The 26,685-nt window shown below is 34.5% G+C and overlaps 3 protein-coding genes across 6 annotated transcripts; 2 read left to right on the forward strand and 1 right to left on the reverse strand.

Moving 5' to 3' along the window:
* Positions 1-4,979: 4,979 nt before the first annotated feature.
* LOC133292652 (uncharacterized protein C24H6.02c) lies at positions 4,980-6,357 on the forward strand. The gene is made up of 2 exons (XM_061491099.1): positions 4,980-5,085; positions 5,532-6,357. The coding sequence occupies exons 1-2, from the start codon at positions 5,004-5,006 to the stop codon at positions 6,005-6,007; spliced, it is 558 nt and encodes a 185-aa protein (XP_061347083.1). The 5' UTR covers positions 4,980-5,003; the 3' UTR covers positions 6,008-6,357.
* Positions 6,358-8,971: 2,614 nt separating this feature from the next.
* On the forward strand, positions 8,972-14,415 carry LOC133292631 (ATPase GET3B). Of its 3 annotated transcripts, none has more exons than XM_061491062.1 (12): positions 8,972-9,196; positions 9,868-10,079; positions 10,194-10,256; positions 10,427-10,537; positions 11,195-11,269; positions 11,365-11,433; positions 11,520-11,585; positions 12,329-12,403; positions 12,485-12,583; positions 13,484-13,618; positions 13,837-14,002; positions 14,145-14,415. In XM_061491062.1, the coding sequence occupies exons 1-11, from the start codon at positions 9,028-9,030 to the stop codon at positions 13,972-13,974; spliced, it is 1,212 nt and encodes a 403-aa protein (XP_061347046.1). In that variant the 5' UTR covers positions 8,972-9,027; the 3' UTR covers positions 13,975-14,002; positions 14,145-14,415. The 3 variants fall into 3 exon arrangements, with proteins under 3 accessions (XP_061347046.1, XP_061347048.1, XP_061347047.1); XM_061491064.1 differs by having other exon boundaries at positions 14,169-14,415; XM_061491063.1 differs by having other exon boundaries at positions 14,176-14,415.
* A 557-nt stretch (positions 14,416-14,972) lies between these two features.
* Positions 14,973-26,383, reverse strand: LOC133292632 (ABC transporter G family member 28-like). Of its 2 annotated transcripts, XM_061491065.1 has the most exons (10): positions 26,325-26,383; positions 25,835-25,869; positions 25,638-25,711; positions 24,409-25,343; positions 23,961-24,257; positions 17,375-17,866; positions 16,603-16,751; positions 16,227-16,516; positions 15,992-16,125; positions 14,973-15,198 (listed from the first exon to the last, which is right to left on the reverse strand). In XM_061491065.1, exons 2-10 carry the CDS (start codon positions 25,854-25,856, stop codon positions 15,042-15,044), a joined length of 2,550 nt encoding a protein of 849 aa, XP_061347049.1. In that variant the 5' UTR covers positions 25,857-25,869; positions 26,325-26,383; the 3' UTR covers positions 14,973-15,041. The 2 variants fall into 2 exon arrangements, with proteins under 2 accessions (XP_061347049.1, XP_061347050.1); XM_061491066.1 differs by lacking the exons at positions 14,973-15,198; positions 15,992-16,125 and having other exon boundaries at positions 16,466-16,516; positions 16,607-16,751; positions 26,321-26,348.
* Positions 26,384-26,685: the final 302 nt, after the last annotated feature.

Below are 26,685 nucleotides of genomic sequence, written 5' to 3' on the forward strand. Positions count from 1 at the left end.
TAGACTTACTGCAGATAATTTATCTGGAGTAACAAGAAAAAGCGAACCAAAATATTAAACTCAAAGACTTATTACAATTATTCCGTTTGTTTAACATCAATATAACCGTGCTGGCAACAAAAAGTGAGTCTGTACAGTAACTCATCAGTCATCACGCTTGTAAATTTTTTGGTAAGTAAAATATAAATTTTTTGGTAAGTAAAATATAAATTTTTTGGTAAGTAAAATATAATTTTTTTTTTTTAAAAAATTCTGTTAACGAAATTATTCTAAATATTGTAACTATAATTTTTTTAAAATTATGTGTATATTTATATTTACATTTTAAGAATAATGTTACTTTATTATTCACTAAAATTAATTTTTTTTGGTAAACCTTCTAAATTTATTTTTAGAAATATTATTTTCAAATATGAGTTTAGTAATTTAAAATTAATATTATTAATAGCTAAATCAAACTTATCCTTAAAAAAGAACCACGCAGCGAGTGCAATTTATAAATATAAAGGTTTTACTTTTTAAATTCTTACAATTATATTTTGAAGAAAATATTTGTTCTTTTAGAGGATCGTCATTTTAGTTAAAATTAAAAAAAAAAACAAATCACTCACTTTCTTTCCATTTTTATTGTGTATCTCTTCTCTCATGACACAATTATATGTTCTTTAAAAGGACAAACATCAAATTTTTATATCTTATAATCAAAAGGATAAGATATTGTTACTATCAAATAATGTTATTACCAATGTCACTCCTATATCTTAACCGTTGATTTTCGTCAATCAACACTTATCATTTATTGTGAATTTATAATTAATTAATTAATTTGATTTATGAAAGTAATAATCGTTGATCGTAAGAAATCAACAGTTAAGATATAGTAGTAACATTATTTTATCCCATAATTGAAATAATACAAATTTATGGTTGAGATTTTGTCGGTTGCTTGAAAACAACAAACAACTCAAATCCATCTCAATCTGTAACTAATAACTAAAAAATAAAACAAATGATTTACAAAGAGCAATTTTAATTGGTTGTTATTTGAAAATGGGTTTTGTAATTCTCATTTAACATGAGAATTACAATTTTCCTACACACCCTTCGATTTCCGTGCTGACATGGGTCCTACATATAATTTTTTCTAACACATAGGTCACACATATTTTTTATCTCTACAACATAAGATTTCAATTCTCCTTCAACATGAGAATTATAAAACCCTTTGAAAATATGGTATTATAATATGATATCCTACAAGATACATGACCAAGCGGCATCTGTACTACATATGTATTCAGTATTTAAAGCCCATTTGCTTGGGTTTTTGCTCAATGTGATTACAACAGAGTGTTTGATACTTGTGATTTGTACCATTTGATTGCATTTGATATTGCTTATATTTTTACATACTTATAATATTCTATTTCCACTACGATTATGAATGCGTGAAGATATGACTCTTCCTAATGTGCACCGATTATTTTTCCTCTTGTCATAATTATATCGGCGGGTAGACCAATGTTATAAAAATCTAATCGACTACTAATTATGTTTACTTTGATTGCAAAAATAGGTGTGAATGAGTGATTTAATCTTACAATGAAAATTAGAATTAAACTACTATAGATCAGTCAAAGCAAGTTAAAATAAATCAAAAGCCAATTGATTCCTAATTTAATGGATTGAACCAAAGGACTAGCTATTATTTATTTTATTTTATTTTTAAAAAAAAAAAGAATTCTTTTAAATTTTATATAATTAAATGTGACTTATTTTTATGACATCATTTAATCTGGCATGCACATGGGCCCCAAATACAAACTCAATGCATGAAAGCCCAACATTGATCGCGTAGAAATGGAAAAGAAGCCGAAGAACTCAACCAGAGTTAGGGTTGGGAATAGGAGTTGAGGAGCATTCATGGCGGCGAGGATGTTGCAGAGGCGATTCTTCTCAATCTTTTCAAGGAATCTTCATCTTCACACTACCATCGCTCAAGGCATCTCCTCTCATTCTTTATTTTTGTTCCTTTTTTCTGTCGTAGATTTTTTGTGTAACAACCTTCTTCTTTATTTATTGTGTGTGTTTATTTATTGGGAACCTTCATCGCTTGATGTGCATAAGGTTTTCCTTTTATTAATATGTTAATGTTGTTGATTATTGGCAGCATCGTCTTTGCATTCTTTTACCAGTACCAGTAGTGCAATATTAATTAAACAGAGATGTGGATTTCATAAAATGGGGTTCTGGACATATGCAAATAATCCACTTGATGATAACTCTGCTGAATTCGGTTCGGACACATCCCCAAGGCCTGGTGATCTTACTATGGATTTCACTTGCAGGGACTGCGAAACGAGATGGATTAGGATATTTCGTCCCGATGCATATGAGAAAGGTGTAGTGGTGGCAAGATGTGGAGGGTGTAATAAGCTACACGTGATTGTAGATAATTTTGGGATTTTTGATGAACCGGGAACCTTGGAGGACTTACAGGCTGAGTTTGGTGAAAAAATGAAGAAAGATGGACTTGGTACTCTGAATTTCACCCCCATAGAAGAAGAAGAAGAAGAATAGCTGGAAGAAAATCTTTAACAAGGGTTCAAACCTTTTCGCATTAATTGAAGGTTTGTGAACTCTTTTAACAGTACTAATTCTGTCTCTTGATGAGTCTCGTTTAGGAGGATTTCTGACTATCCTATTTACAAAGAGCAATTTTAATTTGTAGTTATTAGAAATTATGGTATTAGAATATGATGCATTACATGTGATACATGACCACGCGGCAACTGCCTATATATATATATATATATATATATACAGCCCATTTTCCTTGAGTTTTTGCTCAATGTGATGATACAACATAGTGTTTGATATATAATATTTCTGTGGTTGTGATTTAAAAAGGAAACAAAGACCTCCTTCTGTCAAACGTCCCTTCCCATTAGCCATGATCTTAACCAAATAGGCTATTAGATGATATCTTAATTTGTTGAATACCTAACTCTTGAATTAATTTTTGACTTAGTGGAAAATTAGTTAAAGACTATTATGATGTAAAATATTAACTAGTAAACAAATTTTTAATCAAAGTAATAGTTTTCGTGCTCAATTTGTACCCTTTTTTTTTTTGGATAAACCATGGAATTTTACTGTAAGTAATCTTGTTCAAAACGGATCTAGAATTAAGGCTTTAAGTTTTTCTTTTTTTCTTTTTTGGAGGTTACAAGGAATTGAACACAACACCCTACACTACACACACTCCTAACACACACACCCCACACCACTAGGCTAACCTTAAAAAAATAATACTACTTACTTATATTTTAATTCCACTACGATTATGAATGTGTGAAGATACGCCTCTTCCTAATCTGCACCGAGTATTTTTCTTCTTGTCATAATTATACCGGCCGCTAGCCCAATGGTATAAAAATCTAACCGGACACCTAATTATGTTTACTTTGATTACAAATAGGTGTGATTTAGTGTCAAAAAAGTAATTTTCAATCATATTGCTTCATTATTATACTCATAATCATCTAATCCATCTTTTCACCATGTAAGACTATCACCTTATTCTGCCATGCAAACATAGAATAATCAGCATAATCATGCAACACTTTGCCTAACCCACCAACCATGCTAAGCCCAATATAATACTAAGGTTAGAAAATTCAATCACACATAAATCTACAACAGAAGCATGACACTGTATATTTAGTTTGACATTTTTTAACTTCTTTTCTCCGTAGAAGTTAAGTTAAACAGGTTTTTACAAAAACTCTTACAATAAAAAGAACTTTTTTTTATAACGAAGAAAAAAATCAAAAGCCAAAAGCTTTTAAGAGGAATTATTTTTTATGTTGTATCAGTTTTTTTTTTTTTTTTTTAAATAAACAACTTTTAAGTAACTTTTGAATTAAAAATTCTATATAATAGTTTTTAACTCAAAAGCTTAAGTTGTTGAGTGATGTTACATTAACAATTTTTTATATTTCTCTAACACGCCCCCTCACAAGAGAGTCCATTAGACTTGAAAAGTGAATGATGCATCAGGTCCAATTTACCTGTACTACAAAATTCCATAAAAATGGTAGGCGGCGAGAATCAAACACGGGACACCGAAGCTTTGATACCATGAAAATAATCGATTCAATCCAAAAGCTTAAGCTGTTGAGTGAGGCTGCATTAATGATTTTTTGTATATCTCTAACAAGCTTTATTTTTAAACTTCTTTATTTAATTTTAGCTTAAAAGTAGCTTTCAGCTTAAAAAAGAGAGAGATACCAAACATGCTCTTAATCTTACAATGAAAATTACAACTAAACTATTATAGATCAGTCAAAGCAAGTTAAAATCAATCAAAAGCCAAATGATTGCGTAGTTTAATGGATTGAACCAAAGCACTTCTTTTTAAATTTTATAAATGTTTTCAGCTTTATTAATCTCATGTTGTAAGAGAGTAATTCTCATGTACCATAGATACAATTATGAGTGAGATTCAGTCATTTATAAAAAATAAAAATTAAGCAACACGAAAATTGATGAGTATGTAAGAAAGAGAACTATCTTCCAACAACATGAGAGTAGTTTTCTCATAGTTTATATCATTAAAATTCATTCAGCTAGAACCAAAATTTTCAATGGTTTCATTTCAGCTGTGCATGATATTGTTTTCATTTTTTCTTTTTTATTACGGGAAACAGAAATTGTTAGAAACAATATTTAATAAAATCGAATTTATTTATTTTATTTAAGAAAAATGAACTGATAATCCAAGAACTCATATTGATAGAAATAAGAAAATAATAATTGCATAAACAAACGTTGCTCCATATTAGTTTTTTTATTTGTAGAAGTACAAAATGCAACTAGCCATATGGGCCCCAAATACAAACTCCAGTGCATGAAAGCCCAACAAGCCCAGCATTGATCTCGTAGAAAACGAAAAGAAGCCCAAGAACTCAACCAGAGTTGGGGTTGAGGAGCAGTCAGTCATGGCGGCAAGGATGTTGCAGAGGCGATTCTTCTTCTCAATCTTTTCAAGGCATCCTCATCATCACACTACCATCACTCAAGGCATCTCCTCTCATTCTTTACTCTCTCTTTTTCGTTTTTCTGTTGAAGTTTTTTACTCTTAACTAATTACCCTTTTCATTCATGATTTTTACTCTCTCTTTTTGTTTATTTTAATTTTATAATTTTTCTTTTAGTGTGTGTATTTATTTATTGGACTTTACATTTCTCATTTGACGTGAGGTTACAAAAGTTCCTACACACATATAATTTAAATGAGTCCCACCATAAACAAAAAACAAAAAATAAAAAAATTATTGCACGCAAGTAACATGAGAATACAATTCTCCAATTAAAGGAGAAATAGTTTTCCCTTATTTATTTATCTATTTATTTTAGCATTACAAAATTTGGAACATAATTTACATTTTTTTTTTTGGAAACCTAAACAAGTTATGCTGAGGTGATGTTTTTGTTATTAATATGTTAATGTTGTTGTTCATTGGCAGCATCCTCTTTGCATTCTTATACCAGTACCAGTGCAATATTAAGCAGATATGGATTTCACAAAAGGGGGTTCTCGACAGATGCAAATCCAATTAAACATGTTTGTAAAGATGTAGAAAAGAATGAAGCTGAAAATGTTCCTACATCCATGAGCATTGATGAGAACTCTGCTGTGAAGTTTTCTGCTAAGTCCAATTTGAAAACATCGTCAAGGCATGATCTTGCTATGATTTTCACCTGCAAGGTCTGTGAAACGAGATCCATTAAGACAGTTTGTCGCGAATCATATGAGAAAGGTGTAGTGGTGGCAAGATGTGGAGGTTGTAATAATATACACTTGATTGCAGATCATCTTGGGTGGTTTGGCGAACCGGGAAGCATTGAGGACTTCCTGGCTGCTCGTGGTGAAGAAGTGAAAAGAGGTTCAATTGATACACTGAATCTCACCCTCGAAGATATAGCTGGAAGAAAATCTTGAAGAAGTGTACAATTTGGCCAAATATATAGGCTTGTTAACTCAACTTTTCTGTCTCTTGATTACCCGGTAATAAAAAGTGATATATTTAATGTAACCTTTTATGATTATCAATTATTTTTTGTGCCTACTGAAGGAATGATTTTGAGATCTTGCATAAACAGTATCCACAGAGGAATAGTAAGTTGGGAAGTGAGGAGCAAGAGGAAACAACTTAGGTTAATAGTTGTGTAAAATGTCTCTACTTTTATCAATTAACCAGTTTTTTTGCACACCCCCAGTTTTCTTGGATCATTATTTCACCTTCCTATTGTTTTGTTACTCTGTGTGCTCTCAAGGGAGAATGCTGACCCCAGATCAGATTCTACAATGGTGGTGGAAGTCTGGTGTATTGAGCTCTTAATTGTTATCTAATGTATTCTGTGTCTTTGAGCAGAATTGTGTAACTCGTCTGTGCACGTATTTCAGTAGCTCTAGTTTAAATTCTTGATAGTTTGTTTGCTTTTAATTGAGTAAGCGAGAGAGAATTGTTTGTGATACTCATAAATTTGTCTATAATGGCATTAGCGTGGTAAAGCCTCAAACATTTGCAGCGGATATGTAACTTAAGTTGTTGCTGTCTTATTTATTGTCTTTGATAAACAACAACCGTGGCTCTGCCGGCTTGGCTACAACCGCAACATTGTTTCTATCCATTTTTTCTCACATTTCGGGCACTGTACTATTTTTGGAAAATAAGCAATTATTGTTATCTTGTTTAAATATTGTCAAGGAGCTTCGGTCATTCTTCTGTCGATTTAGGAGTCAACAAAGCTGGCTGATTTATGAGCACTTTTCACTTTTGTATTTTTTTGTTCCAAGAGGGGGGAACAAACAACAGAAAAGAAAATTTAACTAGCTGGGACTTCCATCCTCCAAGCCAAGGGGAACTTCAACTATGGAAGCAAAGCCATATTTGCACTTAGCAACAGGTTTTTTATTTCCCCAACGGAGTGGAATAGAGTAGATCCTTTCATGTTAAAGTTTTACATGACCTGAAATTTTGTATGATCAAGTTATGTGAAATTTTAACATGAGATGATTCTTTCCCCAACCAAAGAGTCGCCATCCCATGAAAGAAAATCCAGAAAGAGAATTACCGTTTCCAATACTACAACCTTGCATAGGCAAATTGCCAAGAAAAAAGGTCGTTGAGAACTGAGACCCAGGAGAGAACGCGTGTCGAAGTAACGGGAGATAGTAATGGGTTGGATATTTTTTGTTTTTTCTTTATTACCTCTTTTCTTTTATAAAAGAGGTTGGATATTATTATTATCAATTTTTTCTACTATCATTCTAATGACCATTGGATTAAAGAAAAAGTTAAATAAAGAAAGAGAAAAGGAAAATAACTTTTGAATCCAATGGTAATTAGAGTGATAATAGAAAAAAATTTATAGTAAGAATATTTTACCTCTTATTGTAATTATGTTCAATCTTTCATTTCCTAAAATAATATTTTTATAAAGAGGTAGGATATTTTTACTATTATTTTTTTTATCACCACTCTGATCAGCATTGAATTCAAAAGTTATTTTTTTTTATCTTTCTTTATTCAACTTTTCCTCTAATCAAGTTTTATGATTATCATTGGCTTATAAAAAATTTGTTTGTGGAAAGGATACTTGTTTTGAGATAAAGTTTAGCTGTTTCTAAAAAGAAGAAAGAGAGAAAGAAAGTTTAGCAAACGAGAAGGCATCTATTCTGAAGTCAGGACATTGTCCATATAAACCTCGAGAAATACTTGCAACAAAATTAACCTTTATGTTGTTAACTTGTTATAAAAGACTTGAGTAATGTCTATGATTTCTATCGAAGTGTTTGAAATGGCAGAGGGCTCATTTTGCTGCATTAAAAGTGAAGAGGAGATATTAAAGTACTCATTTTTTAATTATTTTAATAAATTGTCCAATATTTATTGGTTGCTTATTATATTTTATATATTTTGAACATTTATTGTATTAATTAATCTTAGATTAGCGAATAATTACTTATTAAAAATCTTAAAGAATTTATAGTTAAATTAAAAAAATTCATTATGCAATCATATGAGTTACCTTAAAAGGGATGATTATACTTATCACTATTTTAGATTTGGGGAAGAATATTATAACAATCAAGTTGTGTTACTACCATATTACTACCAATCAATCTCACCGTTAGATTGATTATGTTGATCCAACGGTTATATTTATTTCTATCTTTGTATGGTCATGATTTTTTAAATTTAATATTTTATATTTATTTTCACCTTTGTATGATTATGATTTTTCATATTTAATGCTTTCACTTTAAATATGGGAAATCATAACCATACAAAGATGAAAATAAATATAACTGTTGGATCAACATAATCGATCTAATGATGAGATTGATTGATAGTAACATGGTAATAACTCAACTTAATTATTACAATATCCTTTCCCCGTTAGATTTACTAATTACCACCCTCATTATGTTAGATCAGATTTAAAATGACTTATAACGTGTCTTGATTTTACAATGAGTATTTCATTTCATCCCCTAATTTTTTTATGTATTTGAAGAAATTATCAGTAATTTAAAATTATTATATACTCTACCAAAACATCTTAAAATTCACATATAATATATTTTTTTAAAAATATTGAGTATTTGATCACAAATGTTATAATTTTTAAAAATTTAGAACGTAAAATCCACATAATAATTAGTTATTATTAAATAATCAAATCAAATGTTGGAAGTGGGAGCCTGCTGTTTGTGTTATGTTATCTTCCAAGTTCCAATAATATTACTGGTTTTTCTTTTCTTTTGCCAGCACTGGATTTCTGTCAAACACATCAAATGTAATAACCAAAAAAATAAAAAAAAAAGTAATTACTGGTAATTAATTAATTAATTTTTGATTGAAAAAAAGGAACACCTCGTGGCGGTGTGAGAGGGGGAGAAAAGCAAACAAAAACGGAAGTGGGTAGGAGTAGGATTGCGAGAATCCAACGAGAATGGCATGTAACTCTGTTATTTCATCTTCTCTTCACATAACAAGTTCAATGGCCATTAAGGGTGTCCTCTCCTTCACTCCCACCCCACTTCCTCTCCTTCATCTCCCCAAAGCCTTCACCTTTCTTTCATTTTCTGCTTCCGCTAAACCCCCCACTAAGTCATTTCAAGGTTTTCTCACTTTTCTAATTAATATTTCGTTTAAAAATGTAATTTTTTTTATTTGGGTTTTTTTGATTCAGTTATCTGTTTTGCTTCATGTGTTTATACTAGTGGAATTGTCACTTGCTGCTGTTTTGTGCAGTAAATTGAATGAGCCCAACCCAGTAATATTATTCTGTTCATTTATGCCCTTAAATTGATGTGTTGTCCTTTTTATTCATCTAGCTAAGGAGTGTTCGTATTGGGGTGTTTGAGGTGAAAAGAAGAGAAGGTAACAAGTTATTTGAAATTGGTATAGAAAGAGATATAGAATGGGAAAAAAAGGTAAGTAAAGGAATGAGGAGATGTTAGTTATTTTTCTAATCATTTTTTGTGCAGGAATCTCATTTCTCTTTCTTTTTAATTAAATGGGTAGGTTCAGTATTTTTTACATAACTAGTGTAGATTCGACCATAATTTGGGTCTTATTGTTACCGTCTGATTGATGTTGCAGTTTAGCTATTCCATTGTTTCTTTGGAAATATAAACTGTGGTTTTTCTTTAAGTTTGAGATTGATTCATGTTTTAATGCGTGCTTAAAGGTAAGATCCTCAGAAAGAGAGTGTTTTGCTCAGGAAATTTGTGCTTTTGAGAAACTTAGTGAGTATTTGCTGACAAATATTACCTTCCTTTATTGTCAGTGAGATCAGTGGCTGCTCCTGCTGAAGCTGTAGCAGGGTTTGATGACATGGTTTCTGGGACTCAGAGGAAGTATTACATGCTAGGTGGGAAAGGTGGGGTAGGGAAGACAAGTTGTGCTGCTTCTCTCGCTGTTAAATTTGCCAATAATGGACACCCCACTCTTGTGGTTTCCACTGATCCAGCACATTCTTTGAGTGATTCTTTTGCTCAGGTTAATTACTTCTCTTCTAGTTCTGAACTTCTGATGATGCTTATGTCCTAGCTGCTTCAAGATCCGGTTGTATGTGTGCTCTGACTAACACAAGTTTTGCCAATTTTGCTCTAGGATTTGACAGGGGGGGCATTGGTGCCAGTGGAAGGACCTGATTTTCCGCTTTTTGCTCTTGAAGTAAGCTGGCATTTCTGGAGAATACATTAACTGATATTCATTATTTCATTATCCGGTTTACTTGATGACATGATTGGTATTTTTGTAAGAATATGTGTGTACCATTTGATGTGACACCATTCCTCTCTTATGTCTTTGCTCAAGTTTGTTGTTCCTTACTCCCTTTACAGATAAACCCCGAGAAGTCTAAGGAAGAGTTTCGAAATGCAACCAAAACAAATGGTGGAAGTGGAGTCAAAGACTTCATGGATGGCATGGGTCTTGGAATGATTGTAGAACAGGTAAAGCTTTATTGAGATGTTATGAGCATTATTGGTTATGTATTTCTTCCAAGGGTATATCTATTGCTTTGAAATTTCACAGATGATGAAATTTTCTTAAAATCACAAGTTTTCTACCAGGAATTATAGTTCTATATGCCATCAACTTGCCATGATATTGGCATATCATCTTTGATATTTAAACTCCTCTTAGATAGCCAGATTAACTTTGAAGAATTGATTAAGTTAGACTTTAAGAACTAGAGCATAAAAGAAAAAAAAAAGTTGTCTCGCACTCTGGGTTAGGATCCAATAACAGAATTGTAAATCGAAATCAATCTGGACACCAATGATAGCTTCTGTTAGAATGAATATTTAACAAATTCCACTGCTGGATTGAAGAAAGTATGCATTATGCATATCATGCTCATGAAGTTTCACATCGACCCAAGTTTGTTTTCTACTTCATTAATGTTAAAACTAGCTAACAAATAATATGCTTATCGAATAAATGATAATATTTACCACTCAATTGCATAACTGGAGCTGTTTAAATTTTATGAGATTTTTTATGCAAGATCAACATTATAAATAGGAAATACTGGAAGATAATTGGTTCTGCTTGATTATAAGCCTGCTTCTCTAAGATGGTTTGTTGTATCTTTTGGTTGCAAAAAGTTGGGAGAGCTAAAGCTGGGAGAGTTATTGGATACACCTCCTCCTGGACTGGACGAAGCTATTGCAATTTCCAAGGCATGCATTTTTATGTGCTATGAATATTTTTTCATTGCTAATTTTTCATGTAACAAACCCTTTTGCTCTCCTAACAATTAATAGCCTCTTGTCAGGTTATGCAATTTCTTGAATCACAGGAATATAGCATGTTTACTCGAATAGTATTTGATACGGCTCCTACGGTGAGTAAAAAGCTAATAGTTATATATTCCACATCTCATTTGATTTTTGACATTATCTGATAGTATTTACGCATTTTCTTGAACAGGGTCATACATTGCGATTGCTTTCCTTGCCTGATTTTTTGGATGCGTCCATCGGGAAGATACTGAAGGTATGACTGCTAATTTTAATAGAGGAAAATCCACACACACACACACACGTATATATTCATTACCTGAAATGCAATTGATTCACTTCCTTTAGCAGCCAACGGATAAAATGCTGTATTAATACCTTGCGCTATGCCTGAGATCTTGTTTCAAATAAAATGATTATGTTCCTAGAGCTCTAAGCATCGGATGGAAATTTCTCAGACATTCATTCAGCCAGTCTTGTATTGATAGTTTACCTGTGAAGATGTCTTTATCAAATTGTGTTAGGAAATTTTTACAATTCTATTTTTGCCTCCATACTCAATTGTTCTCCCTTGTCCTGCCTAACTCATGTCTATTCAACCCATTATTTAAAGTCTAAATCTCTATATATTCTTCTAATTAATGATTTAAATCTGATATCTTTATAATTAACATTACATCTATCAAGAGGCAGAAAGAATAAATTGTTGACACTAGTCTATTGACAATTCTCTCTTCCCTCTCCCCTGTGCAAGCGTTCTGCAAAAATACTTAATTCATGGTGAGATTTCATCAAATGTTACTGATAGTTGATATTTCCTATTCTTGCAATGCTTCACTCATTTTTAATCATATTTAATCTTCCTTCTTCTAAGTGAAAATTGGGACAGTATTAGAGCACATCTGGACTTTCTCTTCCCCCCATCCCCAACACTTTCTACTTGCAAGTTCCAATATCTAAGTGATACTTATAGTCATTGATTTTATTATTCTGCTGCAGCTAAGACAAAAGATAGCTTCTGCTACATCAGCAATTAAATCCGTGTTTGGGCAGGAAGTAACTAAACAGGATGCTGTAAGATTGATGCCATTGGGCTAGTGTTGCATTTAGTTACATCTTAATATGCTTACCATTTGTTATATCCTGATGGTGCAGGCTGACAAATTGGAGAAACTTAGGGAGAGGATGATAAAAGTGCGTGAGCTCTTTCGTGATACAGAATCAACAGAATTTGTCATTGTAACAATTCCCACGGTATGACCTAGAGATGTGTTCCACAACGCACTAATCTTCGAATAACTGATGCATATAATGGTGGATTGATTTATAATGTAGTGTCATCAATACTACCAAGAATGATTGAAGGCCTTTAGCTTTCAGGTATAAACCGAGAGAGTGGGGTGGAGGGGCTGGGAATGAGCTAAAACTGTTTGGTAGCTAGTATGGAAAGGAAGTGGTCATTTCATAGGGAATACCAATTCCCTCAAATTTGAGGGAACTACCCTTCCATTCCATGAATGATTTATTCAATTACTTTTATATCATGTGTCTTTCTTTGAAATTATTAAGTCCCATTCACACTGCCCATCGTCTTCACCTCCTACCATCCACATCTAGCACTCCAGGGGGGTTAATTAAGTTTTCCCTATTTAAAAAATTGAAATTCCAAGGGCAAGGAATAAGCTCTGGGGTTAAGTACAAACGGAATAAGATTTTCAGGGGAATCAAAAATTTTGAAATGACATCGTGATGAAATGAAACCAGGCTAAATTATAGGGTTTGAGTTTTTACTTTTTTGTTTTGACAAGAAGAAAAGATGCAAAAAGCAAAAAGTAAATAAAAAATAAAAATAAAAGAAAGAAGTACACTGAGCTGGGTGTTTGGAGGAACTGATCTTATTGCCAGATCTACTTTCACAATAAGAATCTACTAAATCTTTTATCCAAAAAGAAAGGGAATCTGCTAAATCAATTTGGTTTTTGACATCACGCATTATCTTGTAGCCAACCCCACTTCGTTTGATTCTTGTTGTTGTAGTTTACTAAATGAAGATTAGATAACTTAATTATCTAGTTCTCAAACTTCATATTCCTTGTATTGGAAAGAGAGAACTGTCTATGTAATCAGTTATATTTGTATCTTTTACTCCCTAAGGTGATGGCAGTTAGCGAGTCATCTAGATTGAGTGCTTCCTTGAAGAAGGAAAATGTTCCTGTGAATAGACTTATTGTCAATCAGATTCTTCCACCATCTGCGTCTGATTGCAAGTTCTGTGCCATGAAAAGAAAGGTACCTTAACTGTTTGCTCTTTTATTTTTGCACGGGTTTAATTTGGAATGATGAACTATGTAATGTAATTCGATTAATAACAATATTGCTATAAATGAGACAACTGATAGCTGAGCATATCCAACAAAAACTTTTTCAGAGAAGGGGGAGAAAAACTCTTGCATTCGCTGTTTATTTTTGTTTTAAGAGTTAATTTTTTTTGTAAACAAACTTTTCAGGATCAGATGCGTGCTCTTGATATAATCCAAAACGATCCAGAACTCTCCAGCTTAGTGATGATCCAGGCACCACTTGTTGATGTCGAGATAAGAGGTGTTCCAGCTCTCAAATTTCTGGGTGACATTATTTGGAAATAACTATCACAGTTATTCTAGTAATGATTAGGTAATATATTCTTTTAAATGTATTATAGTACCATGTAATTATAATTTGCTCTTTTAAGCTCACTACAGTACTATTTAAGTAATTGGATAATAGTTTTAGCTATGCTAAAATTAGATTTTCCTCTTTTCTTTAATATCATTAGGTTAAATTTAGTAATTTGCTGAAGTTGGCAGTTTTGTGGAGAACCATAAACTCAGCGCATGACATCAAGGCTTATCAGATTTATATAGTGGAGTTGCAGAGAAGCTGAGATGTTCAAGTTCTGGTGCTGGCAGTCCTTAAAAGGCACTTGCCTCCAATATTTACAACCTACAGTTTCAGAAACCATAAAACTTCTTCGTTTTTTCACATTAAAAAGAATATGTTACTGTAAATCCCCTGCTCCAGCACTAAGTATCTGAACTTTTTTTTGTTTGGGGGGGGGGGGGGGGGGCTGTTGTAAATTACAACTTGTAATTTGTCTCTTAATGTAACTCTAGACTGTGTATATGTGGCACACGTGGAAAGTAAGGTTACATTTCTTTGAAGCTGAATTGATACACACCATCCTTTAGTATGACGTGGAATTGATGACATGGTACTACATTGAACAAATATATGATCAAAATTCAGAGTGACACAATTACACCTTGACGAGCGGTGTCAACTTAACTCAAAGGGACATCATTCACTAGATCTTACGTGGTTGACTACAAGCTATGTTTAAGATATGTTCTTGGGTCTACTTCTCAATCAATGGACTACTAAATTTTTAATAACAATGAAAATTTAAAAGCTTAAACAAAGGTATTAAAAACATTACGAGAATACAAACACTAAATATAGACATTCAACTATGACATGACTTATTGATCACATCTAACATGATATGATGATGTCAACTGCAACTTGCATATTCAGGCCAATAATCACATCAGACCCCAAAAATTAATCTTACATTCTAATGTAACTACTACTAAGTTTTGGTGATGCTACCCTCTCCAATTTGTACAACTCAAATTTGTGAAACGTAAAATTTTGGTAGCTTGAAAGTTTGGCTTTACTTCTTTTGGAAGGTGACCATACAGAAAAATGCTATTGCCCGGGCAATTACACCCATAAGAATGAGGATGGATATGCACAAACTCCAATCATGAAGATTATAGCCACTTTTCATAAGTGAACCACAACGACTTATGAGCCACACTCCCTGATACCTGCAGCACAAAAGTAATTTACAGCATGTTCAGTAGGTGTGACTGTTAACCATTAATCAATACTATAAATTATCTATCATTCTCTCTTCTTGTTCTTTTTCTTTTTGTAATTTTTACATAAATGCTGATGACATTCTTCAGATATATGAAAACAACTTCAAAATACTTCATAAGCTTATTTTATGCAAACCAATCTCTCTGCTTATTCTCTTTGATTTCTCATGATTTGAATGTAATCCTCAATTTGGTCAAAATTCGTTATTTTCTTGAAATTTGGGCTAAAACTACTACTCCTGCCTAGTATTTGGAAGCAGGTATTGGACTAAAATTAGTGAATGGGAATTGTGGTGTATTTACATTATATGTTTCAATCAGTAAACTTATCCCACAAGCAATTTAATTCAAGTATGTTAGGATATGATGGTCTAAATATTTACAGAGGGTTTACCATTAGGAAGTGACGAGCCCTTCTATAACTCTAATATCAACCTTATGTGATATGGACATATATATGCTACTAGATTACTATTACCTCCACTTAAACTAAACTCTACTTTATGATGAAATTTTAATTATTAAAAATGTAGTCAGGGATTGAACTCTTGAACAAATACCGTCATGGGTAAGATACAAAAAAAAAAAAAGAGCATGAAAACATATTCTTGCTATATGCATTCGATGTGAATAAGAGCATCAATTCCAATAAAGGCAAACATATCAATGCAGTTTTTCTTTAAGCTATCTAAGCAGAGGTACAAATTTAATAATTCAATAATTGTCTTTGACATATTACCTTTCAGCATTTGCAATAACAAATGCTTGTAAAGCCCACTTAGAGTAGCATAAATTAGCTATTTCCTTCAAAATTTTACTATCTTGTGATTGCGTTGCAATGAGAGTCAAAACAACAGGAAGAAGTACTGACCACTGCAAGAAACAAGAAAATTTAGATGAGAAATGAAAACATAATGATGAGTAAATTTCAATTTTGGGGTTCATAAATTTTTTTGTCTGCTTCTAATACTCACCAGCTGGGCTGCACCAGGTTCAAAAAATATGGCCAATGCGTATGCTATGCCAGTCACACAATATACAAGACAAAGCAGCACAACATAATTATCTGCAAAAGTCGATCTTGGATTGGTGTAAAAATAGAACATAGAGAGGTACACCACAGGTTTGATCACTGTATTAAAATGATCAATTGTGTCTTTAGAGAGAAAATAAGCCAAGCTGCTCATGCCAGAATCACTCTCCCTCCAGTAGTGTAATTTATCTAGAGAAAATGATCTCAAGGCCGCAATTTTGCACAGAAGAGCTGAAATTGACAACAATAGATAAGAATAAACCATTGCTCACATGGATGGTGGGTAGATTTTTTGAAGTGATACTTATATAACTTACATACAGCAATCACCGTATAGGTGTACCCAGCTGCACCAAACGTTTGATCACTTGCTTTGGTAAGAAATCCTAAGCATGCTCCAGCTAGTAACAAAATCAGATAATCTATGGCTTGGATCCTAGCTTCCCGCAATCGCTGCTTCCCAACCCTGAAATAACATTGGTGTGGAATAAGTAAAACCACTAACCAAAGAAAATGCAGACACCAAATTGAACAGACATGTACATTATTAGTAGTTTATAAGCTACTCTTTTGCCTTTAACAGATCACGGCACTCAATGGAGTACAAGAAGTGAAATGGTGACATTCAGAAAATATTCTCTGGCATAATTAGCAGAGGTAAGTTTCACTTTGTTTTCCCTTTATAGTTATATGGTTGCATAATATCAACATTGATTTTGGCTTCCAAAATACAAGGAATAGGAAGAACCGAAGAAGCAAGAGGTAATAGAATCAGGCATCATAATTCATATTATCGGAAGAAAAGGTTTTACTTATGTTTTTCCTTCCACTTCTTCATACTTCACTTATATACATAGAAATCTTGGACCACGATAAAGTCATTGCAAGAAATGTAATTATGGAATCTCCAGCATTAACAAAATCCACTTACACTATTCATGCCACACTTTCAAAACAATGACTACTTAAACAAGCCAATTAGTAACCTCAGGGAAAAATTAACCCACATTAAGGAAGATTTCAGCAAGCCACATGGAAAAATGAAACTTTGAAGTTAGCGAAAAAAATAGAGGTCATTAGATGGTTTACCGTTTAAGAAAGTACTTATATTGCTTGAATAAACCAGGATTTTTCCGGTTAGATAAATCCTTGGATTTAAAAAAATTGAGTCTTATCTTCTGCCCCTGCAGCTCCACATTGCTTCTCACATCTTGCCATAATTCTCCAGCAAAGGTTTTGTCTACATGACCAGATCCATTGGGATCTATTTCATTAGCTGAATTTATACTCTGGGACATATCAAATTGTTCTGCATTCTGCCTCATATCAAGAGGTATTGGATATCCATTATGAAGCATCCATCTAACTGGAAGCTCTTTATAACTGAATCCTGAGCTTCCACCAGGTACTGCTATGCCTTCCAAAATGTCAATTAAGTAATCTGGAGGATTAATCCGCTCTGGGATATTGATCCCCAGGCCTGAAAAGTACTCCTCAACTTGCTTGGCTGATCCATGATAGACAGTAAGACCACCTTTTCCCAGAAGTATCAAGTCATCAAACATCTTGAACAAAGCATAGCTGATGCAGAAAGTTCAATCATTAATAAATCAGTGGGAAAGTAATCTTACTGTTAACAAATCAAAATCAAAGTACGGAATATGAGATCAGTCTTCAAAATGGTTTCTGATGCATATTTCCCATGCAGGGATACAAGAAGGAGCATTAAAAAAGAATGTGTACTGCAATACGGTGCACATGACTTTCAACAAGCCAAAAAACTTCAAAATAAATAAGTAAATAAACAAAAACCTGAAGAGCAAACAAAAACAATCAATTTGTAATTAGTGTGATCTATTTCCGTAAAAGGTTTCAAGTAATATTCTCATAAGGTACAGTGTTGTTTACTAGGAATTGTATTTTAGATAAGTAACTAGAGTTTATATACAAAAAAAAAAAAAAGTAACTAGAGTTTATAAGCTGCTGGGTCAATTTTTTTTGTTTTTTTTTTAATTCATTTCGAGGGAATATTCTTAGTCTTGCTTTGTATTAGTTAAAGGTTGTAATTGGGCTTAGGTTTATGGATCTTACTGGGTTTTATCACATTGAATCTTATTTGTGTCTTTGGCATGATTCAAAATTTAACTCCTTACAGAATTAAAACAAAAGTCTGAATTCTTGAAAGATAAGTAGGAGTAACTTCATTTATATCAAATATAATCATTATCATGCATACCAGCATTGCTCCCTCCTTGATTGTGGTGATCCAATCAAAGGAGCCCAAGATGTGAACTTGAAAAGGGTAATCAGAAAAATATTATTAATTGTGTAAATAATCTGTACAAAGAGGTCTCTATTTATAGAGAATGAAAAACCCTAATACTTGACCTAATACTTGACCTAATGGGCTTGGCCCAATACAACAAATAATAATAATTAAATAACCAATATTTACAACACTCCCCCTCAAGCTGAGGAATAGATATTTATCATTCCCAGCTTACTAGTAAGTTCTTGAAATCTGTCTGAAGGAAGTCCCTTTGTTTATAGATCAGCCAATTGACGCCCAGTGGGAATGTATGGAGTGGTAATCATCCCACTATCAAGTTTCTCTTTGATGAAATGACGGTCAACCTCAATATGTTTAGTCTGATCATGTTGAATTGGATTATGAGCTATACAAATAGCGGACTTATTATCACATAGCAGCTTCATAGGTCCCTTATATTTTATTTTGAGATCATCACGTACAATTTTCAGCCACAATAACTCACAAATGCCTTGAGCCATAGCTCGAAATTCAGCTTCTGCACTTGATCTGGCGACCACATCTTGTTTCTTACTTCTCCATGTCACCAAGTTACCGCAAAGAAACATGCAGTAACCAGTGGTAGAACGACGGCCAGTCACGGATCCAGCATAATCAGCATCAGTGTAAACTTCTAAAGAGAGATAGCCATCACGTCGGAATAACAAGCCTTTACCAGGAGTAGCTTTAAGATACTGAAGAATTCTCTCTACTGCCTACATGTGTTTCTCCTTTGGATCGTGCATAAACTGACTGACAACACTAACAGCATAAGCTAGGTCTGGTCTAGTTTGAGCCAGATATATCAATTTCCCAACTAGCCGTTGATATTGTCCTTTATCAACTGGAGGACTCTCCTCTTCATAGCCTATCTTGTGGTTCTGCTCAATAGGAGTATTAGAGGGTTTACACCCGAGCTTTCCTGTTTCTTTGAGAAGATCAAGAACATATTTCCTCTGGCTGATAAAAATTCCTTTCCTTGAATGAGCTACTTCTATCCCTAGGAAATATCTCAGTTTCCCAAGGTCTTTGACTTCAAACTCAGAGGCAAGCCGTGTTTGCAGAATCTGTTTCTCCACAAAATCATCACCTGTGATAATAATATCATCAACATATACAAGGAGCACAGTAAGCTTCCCATTACGGGAGTGCTTGAAGAAAAGAGTGTGATCTCCTTGACTCTGTCTGTATCCTAAGGTCATCATAACCTTAGTAAACCTTTCAAACCAGGCACAAGGTGACTGCTTCAATCCATATAAGGCCTTTATCAATCTACAAACTTTATTTTCTCCCTTCACAGAATCAAAACCAGGCGGGATTTCCATGTAGACTTCTTCTTCTAACTCACCATTGAGGAAAGCATTTTTCACATCAAATTGATTTATATCCCAATTGTAATGGGCAGCAAGGGATAACAAGACTCTCACCGTATTCATCTTTGCAATAGGTTTGAGTGTAACCTTTGGCAACTAACCGAGCCTTGTATCTCTCAAGAGTTCCATCAGAATTATATTTCAGGGCATAAACTCATCTGCACCCTACTGCTTTCTTTCCATTAGGTCTATCAATAACCTACCATGTTTTATTTTTCTCCAACGCATTCATTTCCTCTTGCATGGCTTGAGCCCAATTCCCATCTTTCAAGGCTTCATGTACTGATTTTGGGATTGCAATAGAGTCTAGTGCTGAAACAAAGCTTTTGTGCTGCACAGAAAGATTAGCAGAGGAAACAAAATGGGAGATAGAGTATTGAGTACAAGAGGGACAAGAAGAACAAGATTTCTTGGGACAAGATCTTTTTCCTTTTCTAAGAGCAATGGGTAAATCATCAGAATCAGTAGTAATGGGTAAGTCATCAGAAGTATTAACATCATGATCAGAAATATGAGATTCAGGACTTACCAGTGGTTCAAACGATTGAGGTTGCTGCTGAGGCAATGTGGGTTGTTTCCTTCTTTGATATACCAACTCAGGTGTCATAATCTTCCGTATCTCTGGTGTACTTGATGTATCAGTCACAGGAGGATCACTCACAGGAGGATCAGACACAGGAGGAACAAGAACAAGAAGAGGATACACTGACACAGGTAAAGGAGAAGACACTGAAGATTCAAACTCAAAGAAGGGAGGTGATGAGTTTTCTGGTGAAGGATTCTCCCCCTGAAGATGAGGACCTTGGAAAAAGGACTCAGATTCCTGAAATGTAACATCCATAGAAACAAAAAAATTCCTACTACCAGGGTGATAACACTTGTAGCCTTTCTTATCAGGAACATAACCAAGAAAAACACATTTAATAGCCCTAGGGTTCAACTTACTGCGATGATGTTTATGAACATGAACAAAAGCAACACATCCAAACACTCGTGGAGGAAGACTCATAGTTGGAATAAAAGGGAAAAAAGAAGTCATAGAGTGAATAGGACTTACATGGTCAAGTACCCGAGTGGGTAAACGGTTGATCAAGAATGTTGCAGTAAGAATAGCATCTCCCCAATAGTATTTGGGTACATGTGTCTGAAACATTAATGCACGAGCCACTTCAAGAAGGTGACGATTTTTTCTTTCAGCAACCCCATTCTGTTGGGGGGTGTCAACACAAGTAAGTTCATGAATCATACCGTTATTTCGTATAAATTGATAAAAACTGTGATTAACATATTCAGTACCATTATCTGTTCTTAGTCTCTTGATTTTTTTACCAAATTGGGTCTCAACCATTTTATAAAATTGAAAGAACAGTTGTGGTACCTCAGACTTTTCACGCATTAAGTAAACTCAAGTTACACGAGTGCAATCATCAATAAAAGAAACAAACCATCTATTTTCAGAAGCGTGAGGGACTTTAGAAGGACCCCAAACATCAGAATGAATAATATCAAAGGGTGCAACACTCTTAGTAATACTAGAAGGAAAAGACACACAATGATGCTTAGTAAATTCACAAACATCACAATGAAAAGACTCAACAGGTGTTGAGATATATAAAACCATTAATGTAGCCTCACCCAACAGTTTAAGCTTTTGGGTTGAATTGGTTCTTTACATGGTATCAGAGCCTCGGTGTACCGGGTTCGATCCTCGTCGCCCCCCACTTTCTTTCAAGTGAAATTTGTTTGTTCGCACAGGTAGGTGGGCCTGTGCATTGTTCACCCTTCAAGCCCAGTGGGCTCTCGTGTGAGGGGGCGTGTTGAGATATATAAAACCATTAATGTAGCCTCACCCAACAACTTAAGCTTTTGGGTTGAATTGGTTCTTTACAACAGGCTTAGACAAAAACAATGACGGAAATAAAGACTTGAGTAAACTAAATGGAGGATGTCCCAAACGCTTATGATGAAGCCAAATCAAAGAATCAGCAGTTGATTGACCATGAGACATCAAGATGTGATCTGTTACTTTAGTGCGGGAGATTGTGACACCGGATAGTACAACCCACCTTGCTCTTTAGCATTACCAATCGTCTTCCCCGTGGCGAGATCCTGAAAAACACAATGGGTAGGGAAGAAGGTTACAGTACAATTCAAATCTTTTGTAATTTTATGAATAGAAAGAAGATTTGTGGAGAGTTTAAGAACATGAAGAACATCTTTAAGATGTAAGGACTGTTGTAAGTTTATGTCACCAGAACCCGCAACTGAAGTATGTGAGCCATCAGCTACGGCTATTGTATGAGTTCCAATGGTGGGATGATAAGAAGTAAAAGAGTCAGCACAACAAGCCATATGATCAGTAGCACCAGAATCAACAACCCAAGAATGTTTAAAATCATTACATGAAGAAAGGAAAGAATAAGTTTTAGAGCTCATACCATTCATAGTCAAAGCACTAGTATCAGATGGCTTACTCAGAGACTCAAGGATGATTCGGAGTCGTTCCAACTCATCTGGACGAAATGCAGGTTGGGTCTCATTAGGTGCAGAAGTTATTTTAGTAAAATGCGGTTGACCACGCATCCTAGCCATATTTTCTAAGACAGTTTGCTTTCCATGGAGGCGAAAGCATAGATCCTTGATATGACCTGTTCTTTTACAATAAGAACACCATCGATCATCTCTCTTAGGTCTAGAAGATGCACCATCAGAAAACTTTGTAAAGGAACTCCTTTGAGAAGAGGTCATACTGCACAAAAAATGGTCAAAGGATAACACCAAGAAGCCAAAAATCACAAAAAATACCAAACGACGTCCGATCTGAGAGGAGAGCACAGATCCAGAAAGAGGATGAGGAGAAGATCATAAAAATTTTTGGCCGGAGTTGGAAAAAGTGGCCCACGCGCCTCCACGCGCCTGTGGAGGTGTCTGCGAGTGGGCCTTACTCGCCGGGAGTGTGGCGGCGCGTGAGAGCGCGTGCAGCGGCCGCTGGAGCTGAAATTTCTGCGGCGAGGTCGTCCGACGGTTGCGAACCTGTCTGTGGCCGGTCGGAGTTGAAAGGTCGCCGAAAAAGTGTCCAAAACGCGATGAACAGTAGCGGCCTTGTGTTGTTTTGGGAAGATCGGGTCGTCAAACGATTATAACATGTCCGTAAGCTGATAGATCAGAGAAAAAGGATTTGAAAACTGGTCCTCTTGGTCCAAAAGGTCCACCAGAAAAATTTTCCGGTGGCAGCTAATGGCGGCAAGAGGCTAAGAAAGAAGGTTTCTGTTTTAACAGAGGTAATTGCGGAAGCAGAGCCCTCAGGATCGAGAGCTCTGATATCAACTTGAAAAGGGTAATCAGAAAAATATTATTAATTGTGTAAATAATCTGTACAAAGAGGTCTCTATTTATAGAGAATGAAAAACCCTAATACTTGACCTAATGGGCTTGGCCCAATACAACAAATAATAATAATTAAATAACCAATATTTACAACATGTGAAGTATGAGTCCTTGTGCCTCTTATACTTGTAATATGCATTTTTATCATTTGATCCGCCTAAACTTCTCTGGACCTTTTCTTGGAAAATCTTAATACAATGTTCTTTAAATCTAGCCTTATATTTTCCAAAATCTCCCTTGGCAGCGAACGTATAGCACCAAATTTGGTTATTTATTACCTTCTTATTGCTAGCAGACCATCCTGAACCTATTATTCCGTTGATAAGTCCTAAATTACCCCCACTTGACCGGCCTTATCTATCCTAAAACCCAAACTAGCCCCTTGAAATCTAAGTTGTTTTAATGTCCTGGGTTACCTTGGATGACCATTTTCTGAACCAGCATTTTAGTTAGATCAGTTGCATGAAATTTATTACCCCAGAAAACATGTTAAGAATAAAATAAAATTATAGTACAGTAAATGGTAGTGGAAAAATAACAATTATACTAATAATGAGCAATTAGGCAAGCAATATCCCAATGATGCAGACATGGAATGAAAATTTACCTGGGTTGGTGAACCACCATGCAAATGTTAACTCCCTCAAGAGCTTCACGTCTCAGTGCTCTTAGAAGGAGCTGAGATGATGCACTGTCCAAGCCAGACGTAGGTTCATCCAAGATCAAAAGTGAAGGTTCCATAACCATTTCCAGTCCAACATTTACACGCTTCCTTTGGCCTCCAGAAATACCTCGCTTTTCTACAGTTCCAACCAATGAATTCCGCACAGATTGAAGCCCCAAGAATTCAATGACTCTTTCAACAACCAGAACTTTTTCTGGTTTTGACAAGTCAGCAGATAGCCTTAAACAAAAAAACATTTGAATAAACACATATTCAAACACAGAAAGCTACCATAAACAATAATATATGTACTAGTATTAGAAGAGAACAGCAAGACAAGCAAGACCAAGACAAAAGAAAACTGATAAGAATGTCCAACAATGTAATATACCTGCACTGTGCATTGAACCAGAGATTCTCTTCCACCGTCAGGTTTCCATGAACTACATCATCTTGTGGTACAAAGCCAATAATTTTCTTGAAGGAGTGGATTGATTCATTCCTTCCATTTATAAGAATTGAACCAGTTACCAAGCATCCAAATGCCTTTCCAGCTAGAGCTGAAAGAAATGTTGTCTTGCCAGCCCCTGATGGACCCATGACAGCAGTGATGCGGCCAGGTTTAATTTTTCCAGTAACATATCTCAATATATGTTTGTTTTGAGCTTTCAATGTAAGAGTCAGATCTTTGAAAGCAATCTCAACTAAAGGCCTTTTCCTTTTTTCAGTGTTTGCAGCCATTTTAATTACTCCTGAGAATGTAAGGTTTTTGTTTTCTTGTTGCTGAGCCTTCTCTTTTTCAAGTTGAGTATATGCATAGTTAAAAATTTGGCTATGTGTATGCGGTTGTTTTTCCTTTGAAATATTTCCTGTAACACTTTTATCTCTAGTTCCTATTTCTATATTAAGGTTGTCATTAATATCAGGGTCATTTTCAATTTCATGTATTATCTCCATTAGACCACTGGGTTCTTTTCCCTTTACCTTCGGCACCACAGATGAACTTGCAACCATGTTTGAAGTGATAGGTTGTGGATGTAACAACAATTCACCATCCGCTTCAGAAGTTGTTTGATTCAAAATGTTAATTTTTTCCAGATTTGCTGCATCCTTCTTACGGGAGAATGTGTGTGATAGTTGAGTTTGCAGTCCAGTTGCACCCTTCTTAGCAGCATCTTTTGCAAGTTTCCATCTTTGGCGTGCATTTGCAGTCGTCCTTGCACTTCTAGCTGCTGCTTCTCTAGATTTGGCCACTCTCCTTTCCCTAGTAGTGAGAACTTGGTCAGAACAGTTGTAAATAATGAGTAGCAAAGTACTCAAAGCAGCCTGCATAAGCAGTTAAAAGAGTGTTAAATTCTACCAACATGGTCTACATGTGTGTGCACGTGCACGTGCACACGTGTATAACTACCTATGTTTCTCTATGTGACATGGTACAAAGCATTGACCATGATTCATGGATCATCTTTGCACATGGTGTAAAAACAATAAAACAAAGAAACACAGGAACCATATAATATGAGAAAATTTTAGTGATATATATGCAATATAGCTACAATGCATATATCCCATTATTTCTATTCCATTCCCCAACATTCACGCTCAAAAATAACAACTTACAATGAGCATAATTCCATATACATGCATATCTGGGGTTGCTGTGTTTGAATTGCATGAACTCAACTTGAAGCATCCTACAAGATAATCAGTAAACAATCATATAGACTCTGCATATAGACAGCCCAAAATTGATTAGTAAATCTGAGACCTAAACAGAGATTTACTGCAGTAAGAATTCACAATTCATGATATATTACTTGTCTCAGATGTGGAACCCATCCTGCAGTAATGCCTGAAATTTCAAGAGCAAACGTTAATAAAATTCACAATAATGAACAGAAGCAGCATAGTTTATCTTATAACCATCAAAAGCAGGTAAAGGTACAACAATTATACTCAGAAGTCAGAACTAAAGTGGTCATTTTTTTACTGGCAAGGTAAAAAGTCTCCGGGGTTGCAGTGCAACTATGCAAGCTCATTTCCTCCAAAAGTTTCGAACACTTTATATTACTTCTTGAATCACTATAAATCCTCAATTCCTAATTATTAGATGAGAAAAGTATTGAATGTTTTCCATGTTTCCAAGATATTAAATGCATCGACTTTTTCATTTAATACTTTATTTATTTAGTATTAGGAGGATTATTAAGATGATGTTTTTGGAGGATACAGCAAAACTCTTCTACTAGGATCCAAATTTGGTAGTTTACAAAGAGTGATCAAGTGTTGGAGCAAAATAATACCCACTACTGCAAGGAATTCTTATGGTGGTTGTTGGACAATAGGATCCTGCTGAGCAAAATATCTCACTACTGCTACTAACGTCAGCCCAAACATTTGCTCCACCACAGGTATGATTTGGCTGCATTGGGGGCGGTTGATAAAGATATCTGCAAAAATATATCTGGAGATTAATTTAATACACAGAATGAAAGTAACAACTCAAGAAGAACAAAACAAAAATTTGGGCAAGAATTAGAACTCACGGTTCACATACGCCAGTTGTTTTATTGAGTGTAGCAAGAGGGCAATAAGAACCAAGAGGGCATGCTTCAAGAACAGCATTTCGAATGCGTGAAAAAGATAGAAGCATAAGATACAGATTTTA

The sequence above is a fragment of the Gastrolobium bilobum genome, unplaced genomic scaffold, assembly GCF_033153095.1.
Source record: "Gastrolobium bilobum isolate Gb01-03AN ecotype WA unplaced genomic scaffold, APGP_CSIRO_Gbil_v1 utg2408, whole genome shotgun sequence".
In the NCBI taxonomy this organism is placed as follows: Eukaryota; Viridiplantae; Streptophyta; class Magnoliopsida; order Fabales; family Fabaceae; genus Gastrolobium; species Gastrolobium bilobum.

Coding starts and splice junctions, on each gene's coding strand:
- LOC133292632 (XM_061491065.1), bottom strand. CDS start 25,856: ATGGGTTCCACATCTGAGACAA. Junction 25,712..25,834: donor GGGTTCCACATCTGAGACAA/GTAATATATCAT, acceptor ATTATCTTGTAG/GATGCTTCAAGTTGAGTTCA. Junction 24,258..24,408: donor TGGTTCAATGCACAGTGCAG/GTATATTACATT, acceptor TTTTTGTTTAAG/GCTATCTGCTGACTTGTCAA.
- LOC133292631 (XM_061491062.1), top strand. CDS start 9,028: ATGGCATGTAACTCTGTTATTTCATCTTCTCTTCACATAACAAGTTCA. Junction 9,197..9,867: donor CCCCACTAAGTCATTTCAAG/GTTTTCTCACTT, acceptor CTTTATTGTCAG/TGAGATCAGTGGCTGCTCCT. Junction 13,619..13,836: donor TCTGTGCCATGAAAAGAAAG/GTACCTTAACTG, acceptor CAAACTTTTCAG/GATCAGATGCGTGCTCTTGA.
- LOC133292652 (XM_061491099.1), top strand. CDS start 5,004: ATGGCGGCAAGGATGTTGCAGAGGCGATTCTTCTTCTCAATCTTTTCA. Junction 5,086..5,531: donor TCACACTACCATCACTCAAG/GCATCTCCTCTC, acceptor GTTCATTGGCAG/CATCCTCTTTGCATTCTTAT.